At 39.6% G+C, this 19,822-nt stretch overlaps 1 protein-coding gene across 2 annotated transcripts in view; it reads left to right on the top strand.

Annotated features, from left to right (window-relative positions):
* Positions 1–19,822, top strand: part of WDFY2 (WD repeat and FYVE domain containing 2) — a 158,569-nt gene that overhangs the window by 82,980 nt on the left and 55,767 nt on the right. For both annotated transcript variants that reach the window (XM_027856891.1, XM_027856892.1), the window contains exon 3: positions 9,278–9,351. In XM_027856891.1, the coding sequence (XP_027712692.1) occupies positions 9,278–9,351 (74 nt within the window). The remainder of the gene's footprint in view (positions 1–9,277; positions 9,352–19,822) is intronic.

The following is a 19,822-nucleotide window of genomic DNA, read 5'->3' as shown; positions in this document are numbered from 1 at the left end:
TATGCCTACAAAGCAGTAGACATGACAAGGCAAGACAAAGAAATTGTCAAAAACAGGCACAAATGGGGCCTCTGGCTGTATTTTAAATACACCTACACATACATGGTTTTTTCCCCCTTTCCTAATTGCTTTTCAGAGAATAAGGGGAAGGTAGAGGTGAGGATTAAGTGTGGGACATCACTAATGCAATAACATTTATCAAGAAATCCACATTCTGTTAAGGTTAGAAGTTCCGAGGAGATTTGGAAAATAGAGCCCTTGGGCTTGGGAATTCAGAAACTGGCATTGTTGAGTTTCACTTTGGCTGCTGACTTGACGGACAAGTCACTTAACTTCTCTACCTTGCCTTCTAATGTGTAAAAAGGCCATTTTACCTGGCCTAAATTATGTGAAAATATTATAGGAATACAACTTCTTCAAACTTTAGGACTCAGCACCCTTAACATAGATTAACTTAGATAGTATGAAGCACTTAATTTCTTAATGATAGGCATTGAATAACACGTTATTATCATTGCTGACATTGCCTCAGAATTATTAGAAATAATTGGTTGCAATTTTTTCATTCAGGGCTTGGGGCAGTTACCCCTTCACAATGGACATATCACCATATAGCCAGCTACTACAACAGAGGATGTTGAAAATTAGATTGATTCCTATAGCAGCATGATAATAACAACACCTACCTCCCAAGATTATTGTGAGGTTAAATGAGTTATTTGTCAGTGCTAGCTGTTACTATTAATATTTATTATTATCAATAATAATAATAATAATGGTAAAAGCTGTTTCTTACTAAGTCTAAGGTTATTGCCTGAACCAAATGGTCAGAGTCATCATCTGTAGAACAACATGCACCGGGTGGCACTGTTTCTCAGTACTCTATGTGGCATCGGGGACAATCTGGTACGTAACTATGTGGCACAACTCCAGCTTCTGCCCTTGTCTCAACAATGTAGGGTGTTTTCAGGGGACTGGCACTTGGGTCCTTGACCAGCACCACCATGATTCTTGGCCTGTATTACTTCTCTCAGCCACCTTCTCTCTTTGCTGGTCATCTGCAGACAACTGAGGCAAAGAAGGTTCCTTCAGTGAAGTGAGTTCATGCACACTAATGGTAAGCTGTCCAGTGGAAATCCCAGACTTTGAGCTGTTGTGCTGTTTGCTTGTAATCTAGCTCTTGGGTGGTTACATCGAGCTTTTACTCCTTTATGTCTCACCATGCTTTTGGTGTTAATGAAGCCTTCAGAACAGAGCGTCTGCTTCTGCATTACTCTTCTTGGATGGTCATGGATGCTGAATTTATAGTCTTTTAGTGCTACTGCCCATCTCTGGCAAGCAGTATCTAACTAGGCACTGGTCAGAAAATGTCAGTTGATTGTTGTCAGTCAAAACTTGCAACTTTACCCCATATGAGGTTTTTGAACTTCTCAGTGACAACCCATTTCAAAGGCAAGAAGTTTAGCTTGTATATGTGGGGGTTGCTCGTCTTGCTGTCATTCAAACCTCTTGGCCACTGTCATTCAAACCTCTTGGCCAATGCATCTGGTTTCTGGTGGCCATCATTATCTTGAAGACTGTTCCTGTGTCTTCCAAAGTGGCATCCATAAGCCTGACAAAAGGCTTTCTTATGTTTGTATTGGCCAACGGTGATTCATGTGTGAGGCGGTTGACCAAGTCTTTAAATGTTTCTTCCTGTCTGTCTGTCTGTCCATCTCCATGAGGCTTGGTGGGATTTAAGACAACTTTTAATTTCTTGCCCTATTGTTTATGTGCCTCTTTTATCATATACACTTGTGCAAGTAAGGTCATTCAGTGGCATAGCAGCATAGTTTCTCATAGACTTTTTTATAATAACCCACAAATCCTTAAAAAAGTATGTATTGCTTTGTCATGACCACTCTGTGTCTCCCACAGTGCGATGAAACTGCCTACCAAAAAGTGCAGCCTTCTTAGGGCACGTGCTCCCACTCTAATGAGAGAAGGTGGCTTTTCAATAATTTACAAGGAAGTCATGGTTTTTTTTGGGTTTTTTTTTTTGTTTGTTTGTTTGTTTTTTGGCATTGCTTTTAATAACATCTTTGCATAACTGTGGGAAATCGTTCCCCAAACTGGAGAATGTAGACTTGCACGTCATTTGGAATTACTCATTTTGTTAAAATTTTGTTTGAATCTCATTTTAAGTGGGTCTTATTAGTGGTGTAACATTATTACTTCAGAGAGTTTCTTCTTTATTTGATACAGGTGTTATTTATTGTGCTGCCCTATGTGAGAACTGGTTAGTCTTCCTTCTATTGTCCTTGATGGGCTGTTTTTGAATTTAGCAATATCATAACTGATAACTGTAAGCTGCAAATGAGGAGAAGGACACATACAAGACAGTAAGAGAAAGCATGGACAATCCCTCAATAAGTGCCTTTCCCAAAATTAGTGTGAACAGAATTTGCTTCTTAATACTCTTTTTCACTTGTATTTTTTTTTTCATCAGCTAAGCATACTTTAAAACCCCTTAGTTAGGTGTTTGTCTGTTGTGCTTTACATTTAAAATAATTTATGACTCCCTGCTGACAGGGAGTCTGAATTAAAACAAAAGAAGATTCTGAATTTCAGAAAACCGCGTGATATATTGAATGTAGATGAAAGATTTTTTATTACTTCCTGGCAATTGAAATGCTAAACATAGGCATGTTTAATAAGGTAAATAGCAGGCTCTGTGCTTCCAGTCTGAGTTCCTGTGACAAGCCATTGTGAGTGAAATAAATGTCTGGGAGTTAAGTGCTTGCTCCAGGGAGGTTATTACCCTTTACAGGATACAATCAGGGACCTGGGATCACAGCACCCTACCACTTAACTTCACCAGGATGAACCTTTTAAACCTAAGGTATTTTTGGCCTCAGAAATACCGATGTTTATTTAAGTTTTTAAATTCCAACCAAAACATTTCACAAGGAAGATCAGTTCTTCCTGCCAAATGTGGCTTTTAGTGTTGTAAAGCCACCGAATGTGATCGAAACCAACTGTTCCACAGCCTATCGAACTTCTGTTTATCTATGTGTGCAGTTCAATGGGTCAGCAAAAGACAAAATAAATTAGTCCTAAAAGGAAAGAAGTTTCTATGTAAGTAATATAAATTAGGATTTTTTTCTCCCTGAACTCTCAGGCCCAATCAAGGTGTCTTGAGAACATGTTGTCAGTTACTTTTCGTTGAGTGTGGGTAATTTTACTAGGTGAGAAAAGAGTCCCTTGAAGCACCTATGGGGAAAACGGTTCTTTGAAAAGTGCCTTTAAAATATAACCCAAGTACAAGCAGCTAGTTCCTCTCTGATCTGTTTAATTATTGACTTTCTGTTGGATCTCTTCTGCCTTTCAATTCATCATTGTCTCTCCCTTACATCCCCTCAGATTTTTCCCTTCTAAATTACATGTTCATTAGGGTAATTACATTGCAGTGAGTTCTCCTTATTTCAACCTTCATTAAACTTTAGGGCTCAATACCAGCACTCAGTTGCAAAGACTCCATTGGAGTTGTGGGATCACTTAATTTTATGCAATGTGTTAAATTTTCAAAAATGAAACTTTGACAACCCATTGGCACCCGGAGGCCCACTGCTCTGGAGGCCCGTGCTGTTCCCCATTTCCTGCAGCCTTGTTCAAATTCCTGTTCCATCTTTTATACTTTTCATTATCTCGCTCCCCTGAACCTCTGCCAGATTCAATTCTTGCTACTCTCATCACTCTGAGAGAGAAGGGCGGTGAGATAACAAATCTGTATTCAGCTAGCACAGAAAATAGATTCCTGTTCTGTTAACCCCTATTTCCTCAAGAGTCTGGGGAGTTTTAAAATATGTTAGCCAAAGAGCCCAGGTAAAGTTAGAGAAAAGTGTAAACCCCAGGGTTTTAAGGTAAGGCACAGAGGCAAAGTATCACACTTCAAATCGCTGGACTGAGATAGGCTAGTACTGTATAAACTATACAGGTGAACACATTTTCCAGGTGCAATTAATAATTTAAGATAGCAGGGATAGTTCTCTAGATTTTCCCCAGATTTTCATACAAGTTGGACTATATGGTTAGAATTTTCTATTTTGGAAGTCAAGAGAAATTCAGCTGAGGGCAATCACATTCCAATTTCACATTTTCCAGCCAGGTACTGCGTCCGTACTCTGTTGGAAGCCCAGTTTTAAGATGGCAGAGTAGTGCTTTCCCCTTCTACATTTTAGATTCTCAGTGTGGATAATTATTTATTATATTATAAACTGTCACCTCCACCAGCCTCTTCAACAGAGTTCTTAATTACTCATGAGATATCATTTTTTTAAACTTTTTTTTGGGGGGTTGCAGTTACAGGTAGTTCTAGTGAGATTGCGTAGCTGAATCTCTAGTGAGATTTGCTAGCTAAAGGATCCAGCCTGCTGTCTTATCCTCATCATCCCTGCCACTTCATCTCATCTTCCCAGAATACTTTTGCCCTCTCATTGTTTGGTGTGCTTGGCTTTTGGCTTCCTGGTGTAGGCCTCATGTGGCCACCCACACTCATGATTATTTTCCAGAGATAACTTTTGTTACTCATTTCTGAGGTACTAGTGCCAGAAGTAGCTCTATCAGTTATAGAAATCTAAAAATTTCAAAACAGTAAATAGCTTTAACAACAAATACTGGTAGCTGTGCCTCATCAGCTTCATTTCTTTATCCTTCAGTGACTGCAAGTATTTTAGGTAGTGAAAACAAACCCCTCACTCTTCACCTTCTAATCACTCAGTCATTCAACTAGTGTTTATTACGCACCTACAGTTTGCCAGACAGGCACTGTGCTAAGTGCCAGGGGTACAAAGAAAAGCTAAAGACAGTCACTCAAGGAGCTCATGGTGCAGTGGGGGGAGATGACATGCAAACAATCAGGTACAAATAAGATGTATATACAAGATAAATTGGAGGTAATCTACAGAGGGAAGGCACTAGCATTAAAGATTCTTATAGAAGGGTTTCAGCTGGGATTTGAAGGAAACCAGGAAGCAAGAGATGAAGGGGGAGTGTATTCTATGCATGGGGGATGGCCAGAGAAAATGTAGTGTCTTGTTCATGGAACAGCAAGGAAGCCAACATCACTGAAAGGGTAGGTGGAGGGGGGAGTAAGGTATAAGAAGACTGAAAAGGTAGGAAGGAGCCAGATCATGAAGTGCTTTAAAAGTCCAACAGGGTTTCATCCTAGAGGTAATAGGGAGCCACTGGGCTTTATTGAATAGAGGGGTGATAGAATCAGACCTGTGCTTTTAGGAAGATCACTGTGGCAACTGAGTGGAGGATGGACTTGAGTAGGGAGAGATGTGAGGCAGGGAGACCAGCCTCAGCAAGCTACTGTTCTAGTCCAGAAGTGGAGTGATGAGGGCCCACATGAGGAGAGGGAATGCAGCAGAGAGGACTTGGCCAGAGATGAGATATGGAGTGGAGCAGGGTGTGAGGGAGTTTCTGAGCCTGAGTGACTGGGAGGATAACAAATGAACGTGACCGTGATTCTGTAACACGTTGCCAGCGTCACATTGTGACCTACGTGGTGTGGTCCTGATGGTGCTACAACAACTGTTAGGGGCACCAGAGGGGAAATGTTGGAGGGGCTCCAAAAATAACCCAGAGGCAGAGGGATTGGCAGTCAAAGCATCCTTGTTCTGCCATTTATTGCTTGTGACATTTGTGTGAATCACTCTCTGAGCCTCAAGTTTCTTCATCTGTAAAATAAGAGAGTTAGACAGGATGATCCTTAAGATTCCCTCCAGCTCAAAATCTGATTCTCTGACTTGTCTGCCAGGAATATTTTCCCCAATGGCTTGCCCAAAGCATCTGAAATTCCTATCGTTTGGTTCAGTCCTGTGTATATCACTTAGGAAGAGTAACCCTTCAAGTCATTTGCTCTTACCTATGGCGTTTGTAGCTAGCTGCTACTTTGGAAGACCAAGGAGCTGGTTTTTGAGTTGCTGAGACATTGAAATAGTGCAATTTTGTTGGAGTAAGGAGAAGTGACTTCAAAGTAAGGAATACTTGGGTTCAAATCCTGCCTTCAATAAATACTGGCTGTGTGATCCTGGGCAAATCATGCAACCTCTCAGTTCTCTGAGCAGCTGCAGAGAGATGTGCCAGGCTGCATTGACAAAGGGAGTTTCCTTGTCTGGTGTTCTATATGTCAGTGAAATCATAGGTCCACTTCCTATGTCTGTCCTTAAGAAAGCAGAGTAATATGGACTTAGTAGATAGGATGCTGGACTTGGAGTTGGCAAGACATGGATTCAGTAATGCTTCTGATACTTTGTGTGATAAGTTGTAAGTTATTTCTTTAATCTTTGGGCGACTCTCTCAGATTTACCTACTGGGTTAGAGATGGATGTAAACGAATCTTCAGTTTTTCAGGCACAATGACCTAAGTTTGATAGGGGTGGGGTTGGTTGCATAATAAGATCAGGTTTGGTTGGGGTTTCACATTTGAGGATTGTAGTCCTCCAGAGAGCAGTGTCAGATTCACCTGGTGAAAAGAAGAGAAAAATAGTTTACTATGTGCTGGGCACTATGTTAAGTACTTTTACAAATATTGTCTCATTTGATCCTCACAACAACCCTGGGAGGTGGGTGCTATTATTATCACCATTTTATAGTGGGGGAGACAGAGGTTAAATGACTTGTTCAGGGCTATACTACTAGTAAGTGCCTGAGGCTGGATTTGAACTCTGGTTTTCCTAACTCAAGTACCACCTTGCTACCTTAGGAGTAGAAGGAGTAGAGGACATCAGGCAGTAGCAAAGTTAAATGCTCTTATCTTAGCAGTTTTCTCTCAGGATAAATGAAGAAAATTGGACTTTTCTGGGCCTGTCTGGTACTAGAGTAGGTTCTCTGTAACCAATGTGCCCATGTCAAAGGCCTTAGGTCCTAAAGCAGCCTAAGTCCTCACCTAAGTATGGAACAGATAGAAACTGTAATTTACAGTGATTCTCCTCCCAGAATGACCCAGCCTTCAAATCCAAGGGTCTACCTTGGAATGATTTCTCTTGAGTGCCAAGGAGCAGATGCTAAAAGACTCTGAGACTTCTTTTGTCTGGACTCCCACCTCTAAGGTGATTTAGGAATATCCCATAGCTATTTAGGGTGCAGAACTGTGAACCAGTAGACCCTTCTTCAGCGTTGTTGTAAAACGGGTGGGGAACCTGAGGCCACGAAGGCACATGTGACCCTCCAGGTCCTAGAGTGCAGCCCTTCAAACTTCACAGAACAATCTATTTGGAGTTTGGATTTGGTCAAAGGGCTGCCCTTGAGGACCTAGAGGGTCACATGTGGCCTGGAGGCTGCAGGTTCCCCACTCCTATTGCAGAGACTTGTACCTGGGGATAGGAGGCAGTTAGTGGTCATCGCTGTTCTTTAGACATTCTTTGGGACATCATTATTTGAAATGTTGCTCCAACTTTTCAGCGTATTGCTTCTGGTTATCCAGCTAAAACATACTGCTTCATAAGAAGATGCCTTGACTATGCTAGTGGCATCAACTAATTAAAATTTTGTATACATAATTTGTTTTTTCTTTGTATTTAGTTTCTGTATTTCTCTAGGCTTTAATATATTCAATAACCAGATGATAAAAAACTGGGGAAAAAATTAAATGATTAAACAATTCAAAAAATCTTGTTTCTTGACTATGCCTTTGAAAAGAATTAAGACCCAGGGCAGCTAGGTGGTGCAGTAGATAGAGCTCTGGCCTTAGAGTCAGGAGGACCTGATTTCAAATCTGGCTTCAGACACTTGACACTTACTAGCTGTGTGACTCTGGGCAAGTCACTTAACCTTGATTACCTCACTGAAAAAAAATAAAGACAAGAAAAGAATTAAGACCCACCTCAAACCATAGTATGTTGCTGTAATACGATTTGTTTATGAAGTCACGCTTTCAGAAGAACTGGAAGCACTTTGTAGATTAAAAATGAAAACCTTGGGGGCAGTTAGGTGGTGAAGTGGATAGAGCCCTGGCCTTGGAATCAGGAGACCTGAGTTCAAATCCAGCCTCAGGCTCTTGCTAGCTATATGACTCTGGGCAAGTCACTTAACCCCAATTTCCACCCAAAAAGAAAAAAAAAAGAAAAGAAAACCTGCTGGAGGTAATTTGTTGAAAATGCAGTAAGGCTAAGGATCAAGTTTGGATTTCAGTCTGGACTTCCTCAAAATTTTACTCTGAGAGCCTATGTAAATCATCTGTGAAATGGAATAAAAGTATTATCCTATCGCCTGGGGCACTCAGAACATAATGGAACTTTCTTTAAATTATATTGTTCTTAGAAGATATTTGGGATATTAAAATTTCAACATCCTAGGAGGCACATAGAAGTAGGTAGGTAGATACATGCTTTCACGTATACATACATCCGTGCATGCATACATACGTATGTTTGTGTTTGTATCAGAGACAGTTTAGTTACATAGCAAACACATTTTATCAGCAAGAATTATTAGATTCAGACATACCCAGGTGGCAAATCTGCCATGGGTCCAGGTATAGACCCTGTTTTCCTAATGCTCAGATCATTATAGTTTGTACTAACCAGTCTCTAAGCTGTGTAGGATCACTTTTCCCCCCCAAGGCCTCAGGCCTTGACTGCTGTTATTGGAATCTTTGCTCCAATATTCTTCTGAAACTTTTTATTCAGCAAGCTACCCTGAATTCTGCTTTCAGCCTATCAGCTCCAAATCGTTCCTATTTCCAGAAAAAAAAAGTCAGGGGGAATGGGAAAGATATAAAGTCTGGATTTCCTTACTGTTAAGGGCATGACAGTATAGTAACATCTCTCTCTTTTTTTGTTTTGTTTTTTCCATTTCAGACATGATAGATTGTATTTCTGTAAGCCTGGGTCCTGGTAGAAGGGAATGTAATGAGGGCTGAAAGGATGGTTGTAATCCTATTGAGCAGGATTTAACCAGAAGAGGAAGAAGGCAGGGTTTATTTACAGTGTTGATAGAAAGCAGAGAGAAAGAGCCATGTTCTAGTTTCCCAGATCCCTTGGAACTTCCCCAGGTTGAGAAACATTTAAGGGTTCACTGAAAGGGTAAAGGAATGGAACTAGGAATATCCGATGTTGCTGATTTTATTTTGTTGTGATTGGGGACTGAATGAATTGTACTTCAGGAAAATGTCAAAATCTTCTTTTCTTTTTCTTAAGAAAATCCCCTTGTAGAGTTAGCTAGTTAGGCACCCTAGAATCCATAAAAATCATAGATTTGTTAACATCATCAACATGTTCATTTTTTTCAGCTCCATGTTCATGCATGTCTTTTAACCCGGAAACAAGAAGACTGTCCATAGGTCTAGACAATGGTACAATCTCAGTAAGTACATATAAATAAGATTTCTGGTTGCACTACTTCCCTTCCTGTGAAGTATATATTTTATATATTTATTGTGATGGGAATTATTTATTAGATTTTTTTCCCCTTCAAATTAACAGATTAATTTTCCTGCTTATGAAAGTGGAAATTGCAGTGTAGCAAATTGTAGTTCAGAAGGGTATTATGTGTGTAGGCTGAGTTGTAATCAGTCTTTCTTTAAATGCTGGCTAGGTTTCAACTTGACTTACTCACCGTGTACATGCTAGTTAGGATTAGGGGCATTATTAGGCAAATGAGTGAACTGCATGAATCTGTATATTAGTTAGAGCAAGCTGTGAGCCTAGCAGCTTTGATCAGATTGTTAATCATGGTGTCATAAGCTTCTCCCCACCAGCAAATGCATGTAAGGCAAATTTCTCCCTTAGATCTGCATGTCTGATCTTGACTTTGATACTCTGGGTTCTCCCCTTTTCCCTCCTTCTTTCTGTTTCTCTTTGCCTCTCAACTCCCTAAGGCATGTGAATAGACAACTGTTTGCATAGAAATCACAGAAACTTGGTCTGTCAGCTCAGTCCAGGAGGAATACTTGGCATGTCATTTAGGTTTTGTGGAAACTCTTTTAAAAGGTGCTTATCTTATGCATCTGGGAAAGTGCACCAAGTCCTAGCTGTGTTAGAGATACGTAGTAAATAGAGATAACGTAGTAAAAATATTTGATTCAATACTCAGAACAACACGCAATTGCAAGACTGTAGAAAATTGGGAATACGCCCTAGATTTTGTTGCTGCACTAGGTTTTATCTCAACAATCAACAGATGTTTGAAGTTATGTAGGATGGGTTCTTTGGGTGTTGTAAAGATCAGTCTATCTTCAAGAAGCTTATATAACTAAGACATTTTCAAAGCTGTACTATTGATGACACAAATCCTTGTCTGTTTCAAGTCTCTACAGGACATTTTTCCCCCAAAGACAGGGACAGTAATTGGATTCTTGAACAGAAATGCTTACGAAAAAGGAAACATAAGAAAAGAGTGAGTTCAGCATGAGAATGGGTAGTCTTTAAAATACTTTCATAGTGATGACTGTGTGTATATAAACACATAGATGGATTTTTCTACCATTCAAGCCGATATAGAAGGATGTGGATTGCTGATGAAATGGACCTTGAAAGCAAGGAAAGTCAGAAGAATTGTTAGTGGAGAGAGATTCCTAGCCATTAGGTAAAAATGGAGAAAACATACTAGACTCCTTTTTTTTAAAAATGGTGCTTAATGTGTTGCTGTAAGCAAATTGCTTTTACTATACATAGAAAGTCTTCAATCAATTGGTTTTGATGTACCAGTCAGTCTTTAAGACAAGTAGGTCGGTCACCAACTGGAAGCCATCAACCTAATTAATCAGTCAATCAACAAGTATTTATTAAGTTCCTACTGTGTGCCAGTTCTATTGCTAAGTACTCAGAGATACAAAGACAAAAATAAAACTATTCCTACCCTCAACCTGCTTACATTCTATCATGGCAGAAAACTTGCACCTATGTACAAAACAAATACTAGATGACAGAGGGGAGATGGAAGCCTGTGTGTTGGGAACATCCAGAAAAGCGTGTTTGGCTAGACTCAAAAGCACATGAAGAAGAGTAGTATGTAAAAGACTGGAGAGATAGATTGCATCCTTCCTTGTATCCTGTCAGCATTTTTTGTAGTGCAATGGAAATAGGAGTGCAAGTCTGCTCCCATTCACCTCAAGGAAATGGTTACTAGCCCTTCTGAAGACACCTTTGACTCCTTTAGCAAAATTTTGCCTAAAAATGTCTTATTTGTTGCTGCAGAATTTATATCACTACACCTTTTCTCAACTATGTAATTATAACATGAATAAAGAAACACGAGGAGACTAGCCCATTGCCTTCAGTTTCATAATTTGTTGCTATTCAGTAATTATTAGGCACTTACAATGTCAGAATCTAGAGAGCATAGATAGTGCTCACAACAAAATGCCTGTTCTCTGGGAGTTTAACTCTTTAAGAGATCTGCACTTATTAGGGAGATGGATGACACGAGAAATTCTCTTTAAAGGACATTTGTACTCTGTTCCATAAGTCGGGTATATAGGTATTAGAGGTAAATAACCACACTCCTTATTTCATTTAAAACAAAGAAATTAAAACAATTGTTCCCTCTAAACAAAGGAAGGGCTGCCATGACATCAGTTTCAATTCACTATTTATTTTTTTGCTCTTTGAACAGCTGTTGTGTGTTTGAATAGATCAAGAGAACCTCAGGAGTTAGTGTCTCTAATCTTCCCATATCGGTGATGCTTTTTTAGATAGTTTTCAGGCTCTGGTAAGGATAAGCTTGAAATAATTCTGGAGCTTATGCTAAACTTCCAGGACCATTTGTTTTTGTAACCTGCATTCTTGGCCTTTTCACTGGTAATGAGGATCTTTGCCAGAGCTTCAAAGTAGAGAAAAGACAGAAATCAAAAGCCAAAGCTATTTATCATCATTCTTGGTGAAAGGTTTGATAAGAGAAGGAGTTGAACCATTTTAAAATATAAGGATCATTGTATGTGTGAATTTAATTCATTTGTGTTAATCTTCTTGCTTGTAATTACTAGGAAGTTAATTTGTCATAAGTATATATTTAGGTCTGCTAAAATTTCCTAACAGACCTTTGTTCTTACTCAAAAATATTTTCTAGAATTGGGCAACTTTACTAGGGTAAGCCAGTTTTTCTGGCAGCTTGTCCCATCTTTAGCTGAATTCATGTTCAGCAATCTTTTCAGAATCTTTTACTGCTGAAAGCTAATGATTCCAATAGTTTATTTTCATGTTAAAGTTGTTTCTTTTTATAGCATGCATTTTAGGCATTCTAATGATTGACGTATTATTGGGTGCCCATTCTCTGTGCAGGGCACTATCCGAGGTTTCTTGGAGCATGAAAAGAAGTTTGCTGCTTCTCTAGGTTAACTATTTATTTAGCCTGTGCGGCAGTTTAACTTTTCATACATCCTTGCCTTGTCTCCCAATTAAACTTCAAATTACGTCATAGCCCTTAAACCGTTTTCATTGTAATCACTGTCAGAGAAATTGGTTTCCACCGTCTCTAAGTTTATGGACTAATTGGGGAGACAAGGCACGCACATGTGAAAAGTTAGATAGTAGTCAACATTAACATCAGATGCATGAGATGTCACACAACAGTCCATGATTAAATGCCTAGTGAGTAGTGGTAATAGTAATGACAGCCCATGTTTATCCAAGACTTTTTGATTTGCAAAGCACTTTCCTTGCATATAATAATCTGGTGATCTGGGTAAGTTAGTGGATTTTTATCTCCATTGTGCACATGAGAATTCTTTAAATTTTATTAGTCCCATGTCCTCCACTGGAGCTTCCGTTTTGTGAAGGAGGAACGGGCCAGCCTGCCTTCACTCCTGTCTGAGTCCCTGCCTGATTTTCCAGATCATCCTCCCATCCAAGTACTTTTATCCACCCCTACACCCCCTCCATCTTTTAGCTCCCCCTTTTGTGTTATCTTCATCCATTAAAATGTAAGCTACTTGAGGACAGACATTTTAAATTGCATTTGTATCCTTAGTGCTTAGTATAATATTTGACACATAGTAATACGATAAATATTAATAAATGATTGTTTCCATCCCTCCTATTGGACTTTTGGACTTTTATCCTAGGAGCAATGAGGAGCTACTGAAAATTTAAAGAAGGGAAGGGACATTAAACCAGTACTTTATGGTGATTAATTGGCAGCTAATGAGTAATATGAAATGGAAAGAGAGGGACAAAAAGAAAGGAGAATAATTTGAACCTGTTATAATCTGGTTGTAGTCTGATAAGGGCCTGAATTTGTAATGGAAAGAGGAAGATAGAATTAGGTATAGATTAGATACATGTGCAAGAACTATTAGAATGAAAGAATCTTCCAGACTTGGTGGGATGGGCTGCAATAAAGAAATAATAACAATAAGTTTTGAGTCTGAATGATTAGGAGGACAGTGTTTACCATTAATAAAAAACAGCCACTTTGATGGTAGAAAATTATGAACTTAGTTTTAGATGTATTAAGTTTGAAGTAACAGCAAGACAGCCAAGTGGAAATTTCCAGCTGCTATTTGTGTGTTTGTGTGTGCTCGAGTGTGTAACAATAGTTAAAGTCTTAGCAGTAGATGATGTCTCTAGAAGAGACTGTGTAGAAAGTGGAGAGCCAGAGGACCAAGAACTGAACCTTTGGGGAAAGGCCACCTTTATAGGCAATAGGTAAAAGAACTTACTAAAAAATTAGTGGCAGAGATGGAGGAGTAGGAAGAGTATCAGAATAGTATAATGTCATAGAAACCAAGAAAAATAAATGGAAGGAGTTGGGGATGGGCCTTTTCATCTGAAGTTGCGGAGACATCAGGGAGAATGAGAGCTGAGAATTTGGTGAGTAGGAGGTCATTCAAAGGGTGAAGAGCAGCGTCTCAGCAATACTGTGGAGGGGATCCCTCCCTCAATTTTTGCATCAAACCAGATGATTTATAAGATCCGTTTTAGTTCTTTTATTTCAATACCTCTTAGAACATAAAACTTCAGTGGAACCATGAGAGCAGAAACTAGGCTGTGGAGGTAATCCAAAACTTAGACTTAAGTACCACAAGCGTCCATGATTTCATCAATGTGGGGGACACTCTCCAATGATACAAATCACCACCGTTCTCCACTTTTGTTCGCAATGTTCAAGAGCTGCTATAGTCAGAAGTGTTAGTGACCTGGTGGTGGCCAGCCTTCTGGTGCTGGGTGGATCTCTCCGAACAGAGGTTGGCTGGTCCTCAGGGAGGAGATACACAGTCTGTCCCTAGGTGTATATGGAAGCCTTTCCAGCTTGGTAGGACCTACTACATTCCAAAGTCAGCTTATATTCTGAATGCATATCCTTTAATAAACCAGGCTTACCTTTGCCCCATGATGAAATGTGGACATAAGACTTTAGTGGAAGAATGAAAAACATTGACATAAAGAGAGCTAATGTGTAAATTCTATCTTTGAAAGGATATAAGTATTAATTTTAGTCCATAAGTGCCCATAACAGAGCATAGCCAAAAGGGATTCTCTGTTAATTATTCTTCAGTATTGTTGTGTCTCAGGGAATAGGGAGGTCCAAGGAGAGGGAGAGAGTCAGGAACAGCCACTCAGTGGAGCAGTCAGAACACACAACATTTATCAGTTAAGTTCAGAGTCTTATATGGACATGGTTCATGGCACCCCAAAACAATTACAATAGTAACATCAAAGATCACAGATTACCATAACAGATATAATCTTAATGAAAAAGTTTCAAATATCATGAGAATTACCAAAATGTGACAGAGACACGATGAGAGCACATGCTGTGGGGAAAAATGATACCAATGGACTTGCTCAATACAGAGTTGCTCTAAAAGAAAACCAAACCGAAGTATCTATGAAGCACAATAAAATGAGGTATGCCTGTACTGGATTTGGACTCAGAGCACCTGGTTTCAAATCTCGGATCTGCCAGTAACTTAGCTATGTGACCTGGCCCAAATGCTCAATTTCTAGGCCTGTTGGTCCTATCTGTAGAATGAAGAGATGAAGGAAGATGTTGCTCTAAATCTTTATGATTCTATGAACCAATTTTACCTAGTAAATTGATACTAAAACAAATAGGGGAAATGGTTCTCTGTGTAGATTTTAGCAATTGTCATTAAATTTTATAAGCTTTTCTTTAATACATTTTCATTTGATATGGGAGAAACTTCAGGAGTTATGTTTAAGTTCATTAGAATTAATCAAACAATTAAGAAAATACCTGATAATGAAAAACACAACATAGCTTTTCGATTATAGGCAGCTTCATCTTTTGTTTTGCTATCAGCTGTATTTTCTAGTGTGTAACCATCCCTTATAACACAAGAGGAGAAAAAAAAAAACCCAATTCAATAAAACTAACTTACATCAAAAGAAGTTTGCTATTATATTCAGTGTTCCATACTCATAGTCCCCTCTTCTCTACAAAGAAGAGAGGTACCTTTTCATCTCTTCTTTGAGTTGAAGCTTGGTCATTATAATCTGACAGCATCCAAGTGTGATTATTGTGGTCATGTCTGTTGTTTTCCTGATTCTATTTACTTCAGTTCATGTCTTCATCAGTTTATGTTTTCCCATTATTGTCAATATTCATTATATTTAGTCATCGTTACTTACAGCACAGTAATATTCCATTACGTTTATATTACCACAACTTGTTCAGCCATTCTCTAGTGCATGACTATCTATTCTAGTTCCTTGTTGACTATAAATATTCTTTTGTGTATGGGTGCATTGCTTTTTATCACTGTTCTCCTTGAGGTACATACCTAGCAGTGTTGTCTCCAGTTCAAAGAGAATGGACATTTTAATCACTTTCTTCTGCATGTTTCTGAATTCTAACAGGTAATTTCTTAGATCCTAATTGTTGCCTGTTTTAGAATAAAACACGGGACATCAGGACAGAGTCACAGATTCAGAACTTTACTGAACAGGGGGGACTATATTTCAATCAAATCAACCAATAAACATTTATTTTGCCTTCTATGTGCCATATTTACTGTGCTAAGTAAGCTCCAGGGATCCAAATACAAAAAAGAAAGACAATCCCTAACCTCAAGGAGCTTACAAACACATAAAAGGAACCCCCCAAAATATGGGCTAAGGTACCCAATTGAGGGGGCATGGTGGAAAAGCCGTTGTTGTTCAGTTGTCTCTGGCTCTTTGTGATCCCATTTGGGATTTTCTTGGCAAAGATACTGGAGTGGTTTGCTATTTTCTCCTCCAGCTCATTTTACAGATGAGGTTGTGATTTGCCAGTCATATGGCTAGTAAGTGTCTGAGGTCAGATTTGAACTCAGGAAAATGAGTCTTCATGACTTTAGGCCTGGCACTCTGTCTATTGCACTACCTAGCTGCTCCTGGAAAAGTCATGGAAGTCCCAAAGTAGTGCAGCTGAGTGAGAAATGAGATGTCTGTGCTGAGCCTCCTCCTTAAATGGAGATTTGGAGTTCATGGCTCTACTCTCCAGTCACAGAGGCAGAGGGTAGTGATGAAGGAGAGTCCCCAGGCTGATGAGATCTTATAGGGTGATGAGGTTATTCTAATCATGAGCTTCCTGGGACATGATTGACAAGTCAGAGAAGTCCCACAGTGTTACCACCAGGCCCTTCAGTGGCCTTGAATTAAAATCCCATCAGTTACACCAAGGACTCTTTCAAGGATTCTACCTCCTCTACTTGCTTGCATTTCAGTCACCTCTGACAAACTATAATCATGGTGCTATGCTACGTGCTGCGGATAAAATAGGAAAAATTTGCCTTCAAGAAGCTTACACACTAGTAAGGGGTTAGAGATTAATTTACAGGTGTAACTATGATAGAGCTTAGACTGTACCAGGTGCAGGGGAGAGGTTATAGAGGTGAGAGAGATTTGAGCAGGAGAGGATCACTTCTAGCCAGGGGGGAGCAAGGAAAGCTTACCTGAGGAAGTGTAGCCCCTAAGCTGGACTTTGAAAAGAGCTGGTTTTCAGCAGGAGGAAACTGGAGGGAATCCTTTGGCAGGAAGGGAGGTAGCATGTACAAATGAATAGACAAGATCAGGAAATATCTTTTTGATGCACATTTCAATTAGCACTAAATTTCATTAGCTTTTTTGGGCTAGGTTGTATAGTGAGTTGAATGCGTACTAGATTTAGAATCAGATGAGTCATTTTGATTCCAGCAAGTAGTCAGAGCTTTACTAGAACACAGAGACGCAACGAAAAGTGGTACCATCGAAGTCTGTAAAGAGAAGTTGGAGCCAGATGGTGCGGGCCCTTGAAAGTCAGGCTAAGAAATTGTATTTGATTTATAAACACAGAAAAATTTTTGAAAAAGGAAAGGAGGACCACAGAACATGATCAGAACTTTTAGAAAGATTACTTTGGCAATAGTGTAACTGGTTTTGGGGGATGAATGTGTGGATAAGGAGACCAGTTCAAAGGGTATTGTTGTAGTCTAGAGGAGAAGTAGAGAAAAAGATCAGACTTGGATATTTGGAGTGGAAAAGAGGACATGAATGAGAGATTTTTGAAAAGTAAAATAGGAAGGATATGGCTTTTGATTAGATGGAGGGGATGGGGAGTATGGTGAATGTAAGAGGAGATTCAAAGTTGATTGCAGTTTCTAGTTTCGGTTACTGGGAGATGGTGATACCATGGCTTCGGCTGAGATGAAGAGTTCACTTTGGGGTGTATTGAATTTGAAATGATAGCATAAGCATAGTATTCAGGTGCAGGTACCAAGCAAGTAGCTGTAAGGTCAGCACAAAGAGCTAGATGGGTTCAGAGATGGGAGACTCAGTTTTGGATATGGAATCAAGGAAGTCTTCATGGAGAAATTGACATTTGAACTGCACCTTGAAGGATGTCAAGTATTCCAGTCAACAGAGCTATGGAGAGTAGGGAGAGGACATTTCAGAGGGAAGCAAACATCTGAATAACAGTGCAAAAAGAGGAAAACATAAAGGGAAAAAAAAAAGATTTGCTCGGTGAATGGCAGGTATTGACTGAGTTGGAAGAGACGATACAGGTCACATGGTCCGTTCTCTATGTGAAACTTGAACAAAACCCTCAAGAAATAGCCACCCAGTGTTGAGGAACTCCCGAAGCAACACATTCATTTCACTTTTTAATTCCAGTGCTTAGGAAGTTATTAATTTGATCCTGGAGGCTCCCTATTGAGTCAAGATCTATATCATCATAATTTCCATATATTAGTCCTAGTTCTATCCTTTGAGGTCAAAGTATCTCTAAACCTTCATTCACACAGAAAACCTTCAGATATTTGAAGACTGGGATCACATTTCCCCCTTAGGCTTAACACTAATTATGTCTACTGATTTTCATGTGACTTGGTTTTAAAGCCTTTCACCTTCCTGGTCACTTTCCTCCGAATACATTTCAGTTTGTCTTTTTTAAAAGATGAGGCCCAGAACTGAACACAATAGTCCAAGTGTGATTTGGGTAGTGCAGAATGCAGTGAACAAGTACTCCTTTTTTATGAACACTATATTCCTATTAATGCCGAATTTAATTAGCTCTTTTGGCAGTAGTGGAGTGGAAGAAGTACGGGCTGTGGAGTCTACAGTTAGTTTTCAGTTCCATCTCCGCTCCATAATAATCATGTCCCCTTGGCCAAGTCGATTTAGTACACTGAGCCTCAGTTTCTTCATTGGTAAAATAGGGGGAAAAACATCAATATTCCATACCTCTCAAGGTTATTATGAAGGTCAGATAAGATATATGAAGCATAGCTCACAAAGCACCAAATAAATTATAGGTGTTCTTATTGCTCTTGTTTATTGCTTTAAGAAGTATTTCCTTCATCAGAGTAAAAATGTCTCTTGGACATATGTTAAAACAATGAAGAAGATTCTGTGACAGTGACTGAGGTGATAATGTACTGAATATTAACATGGAAAGAATTAAGTCATCAACAAGTATTTATATTAAGTACCTACAATATACCAGGTGAGTACCTGGAGCACTGGAGAAAAAAAGAAAGGCAAACCCTCTCTCCCTCCCCTCAAGGAGTTCACAATCTAATAGAGGAAACAACCTAGAAGCAAAGACATACAAAGAAATAGGAAGGAGGAGGGAGAAAGTAGGGAAGTGGATGTTACCCAGGGTATTGAGAGGGTCCCGGGTGATGTCCCACAGAGTCCAAATAGAAAAGACATTTCCCTAAGATGAAATTTCCCAAATATTCCTGTTCATAGTTGATATGGTACCAATTGCACTGAGCCCTGGAACACAACAAAACCTGGAATTGAAATGCTTTTACCAGTGGAAATGACATTAAAGAAGAGTCATTGCAGTCTGCTATGCCATTGCACCCCCAGGGCCATGAGACCTTTCCATCCATCTTACAGCTGAAAACTTCCATGGGTGTCTCCCCCATTAAAACGGGAGCTCCTTGAGAACTGGGATTGCCTTGTCTGCTTGTATATCTCTAGCACTTAGTACCTTTCTTTGTATGTAGTAGATGCATCATTCTCAGTGAAATCCATAAATTTGAAAGAGATTAGTTTAACCAGCCACTCTTGAAATGTTGACTGGGGGGGGTGGCAGAATATGGGCAGAAAGCCCATGGAGACAGGCCATTGTGATCTCTTTATTTAGAGAGGAGGGGCAGAGGTGGGTGTGGGGAAGGCAGTACAGTCTGGTGTAATGGATAGAGTCTAGACCTAGAGTCAGGAAGACCTAGATTCAAACCCCACTTACTAGCTATGAGACTGTGGACAGGTCACTTAAGCTCTCTGAAGCTAAGACAACTTTCTAAGGCTTATCAAATTATAGATGAGTGCTGAGCTCCATCGGTGGAGGGAGCCCTGAACAGATTGTGTGTGTGTGTGTGTGTGTGTGTGTGTGTGTGTGTGTG

This window comes from Vombatus ursinus, unplaced genomic scaffold, assembly GCF_900497805.2.
Source record: "Vombatus ursinus unplaced genomic scaffold, bare-nosed wombat genome assembly UNPS02011700.1, whole genome shotgun sequence".
In the NCBI taxonomy this organism is placed as follows: domain Eukaryota; kingdom Metazoa; phylum Chordata; class Mammalia; order Diprotodontia; family Vombatidae; genus Vombatus; species Vombatus ursinus.
The sequence above is the reverse complement of the archived record's forward strand: the minus strand, read 5'-3'. Positions and strand labels throughout refer to the sequence as shown.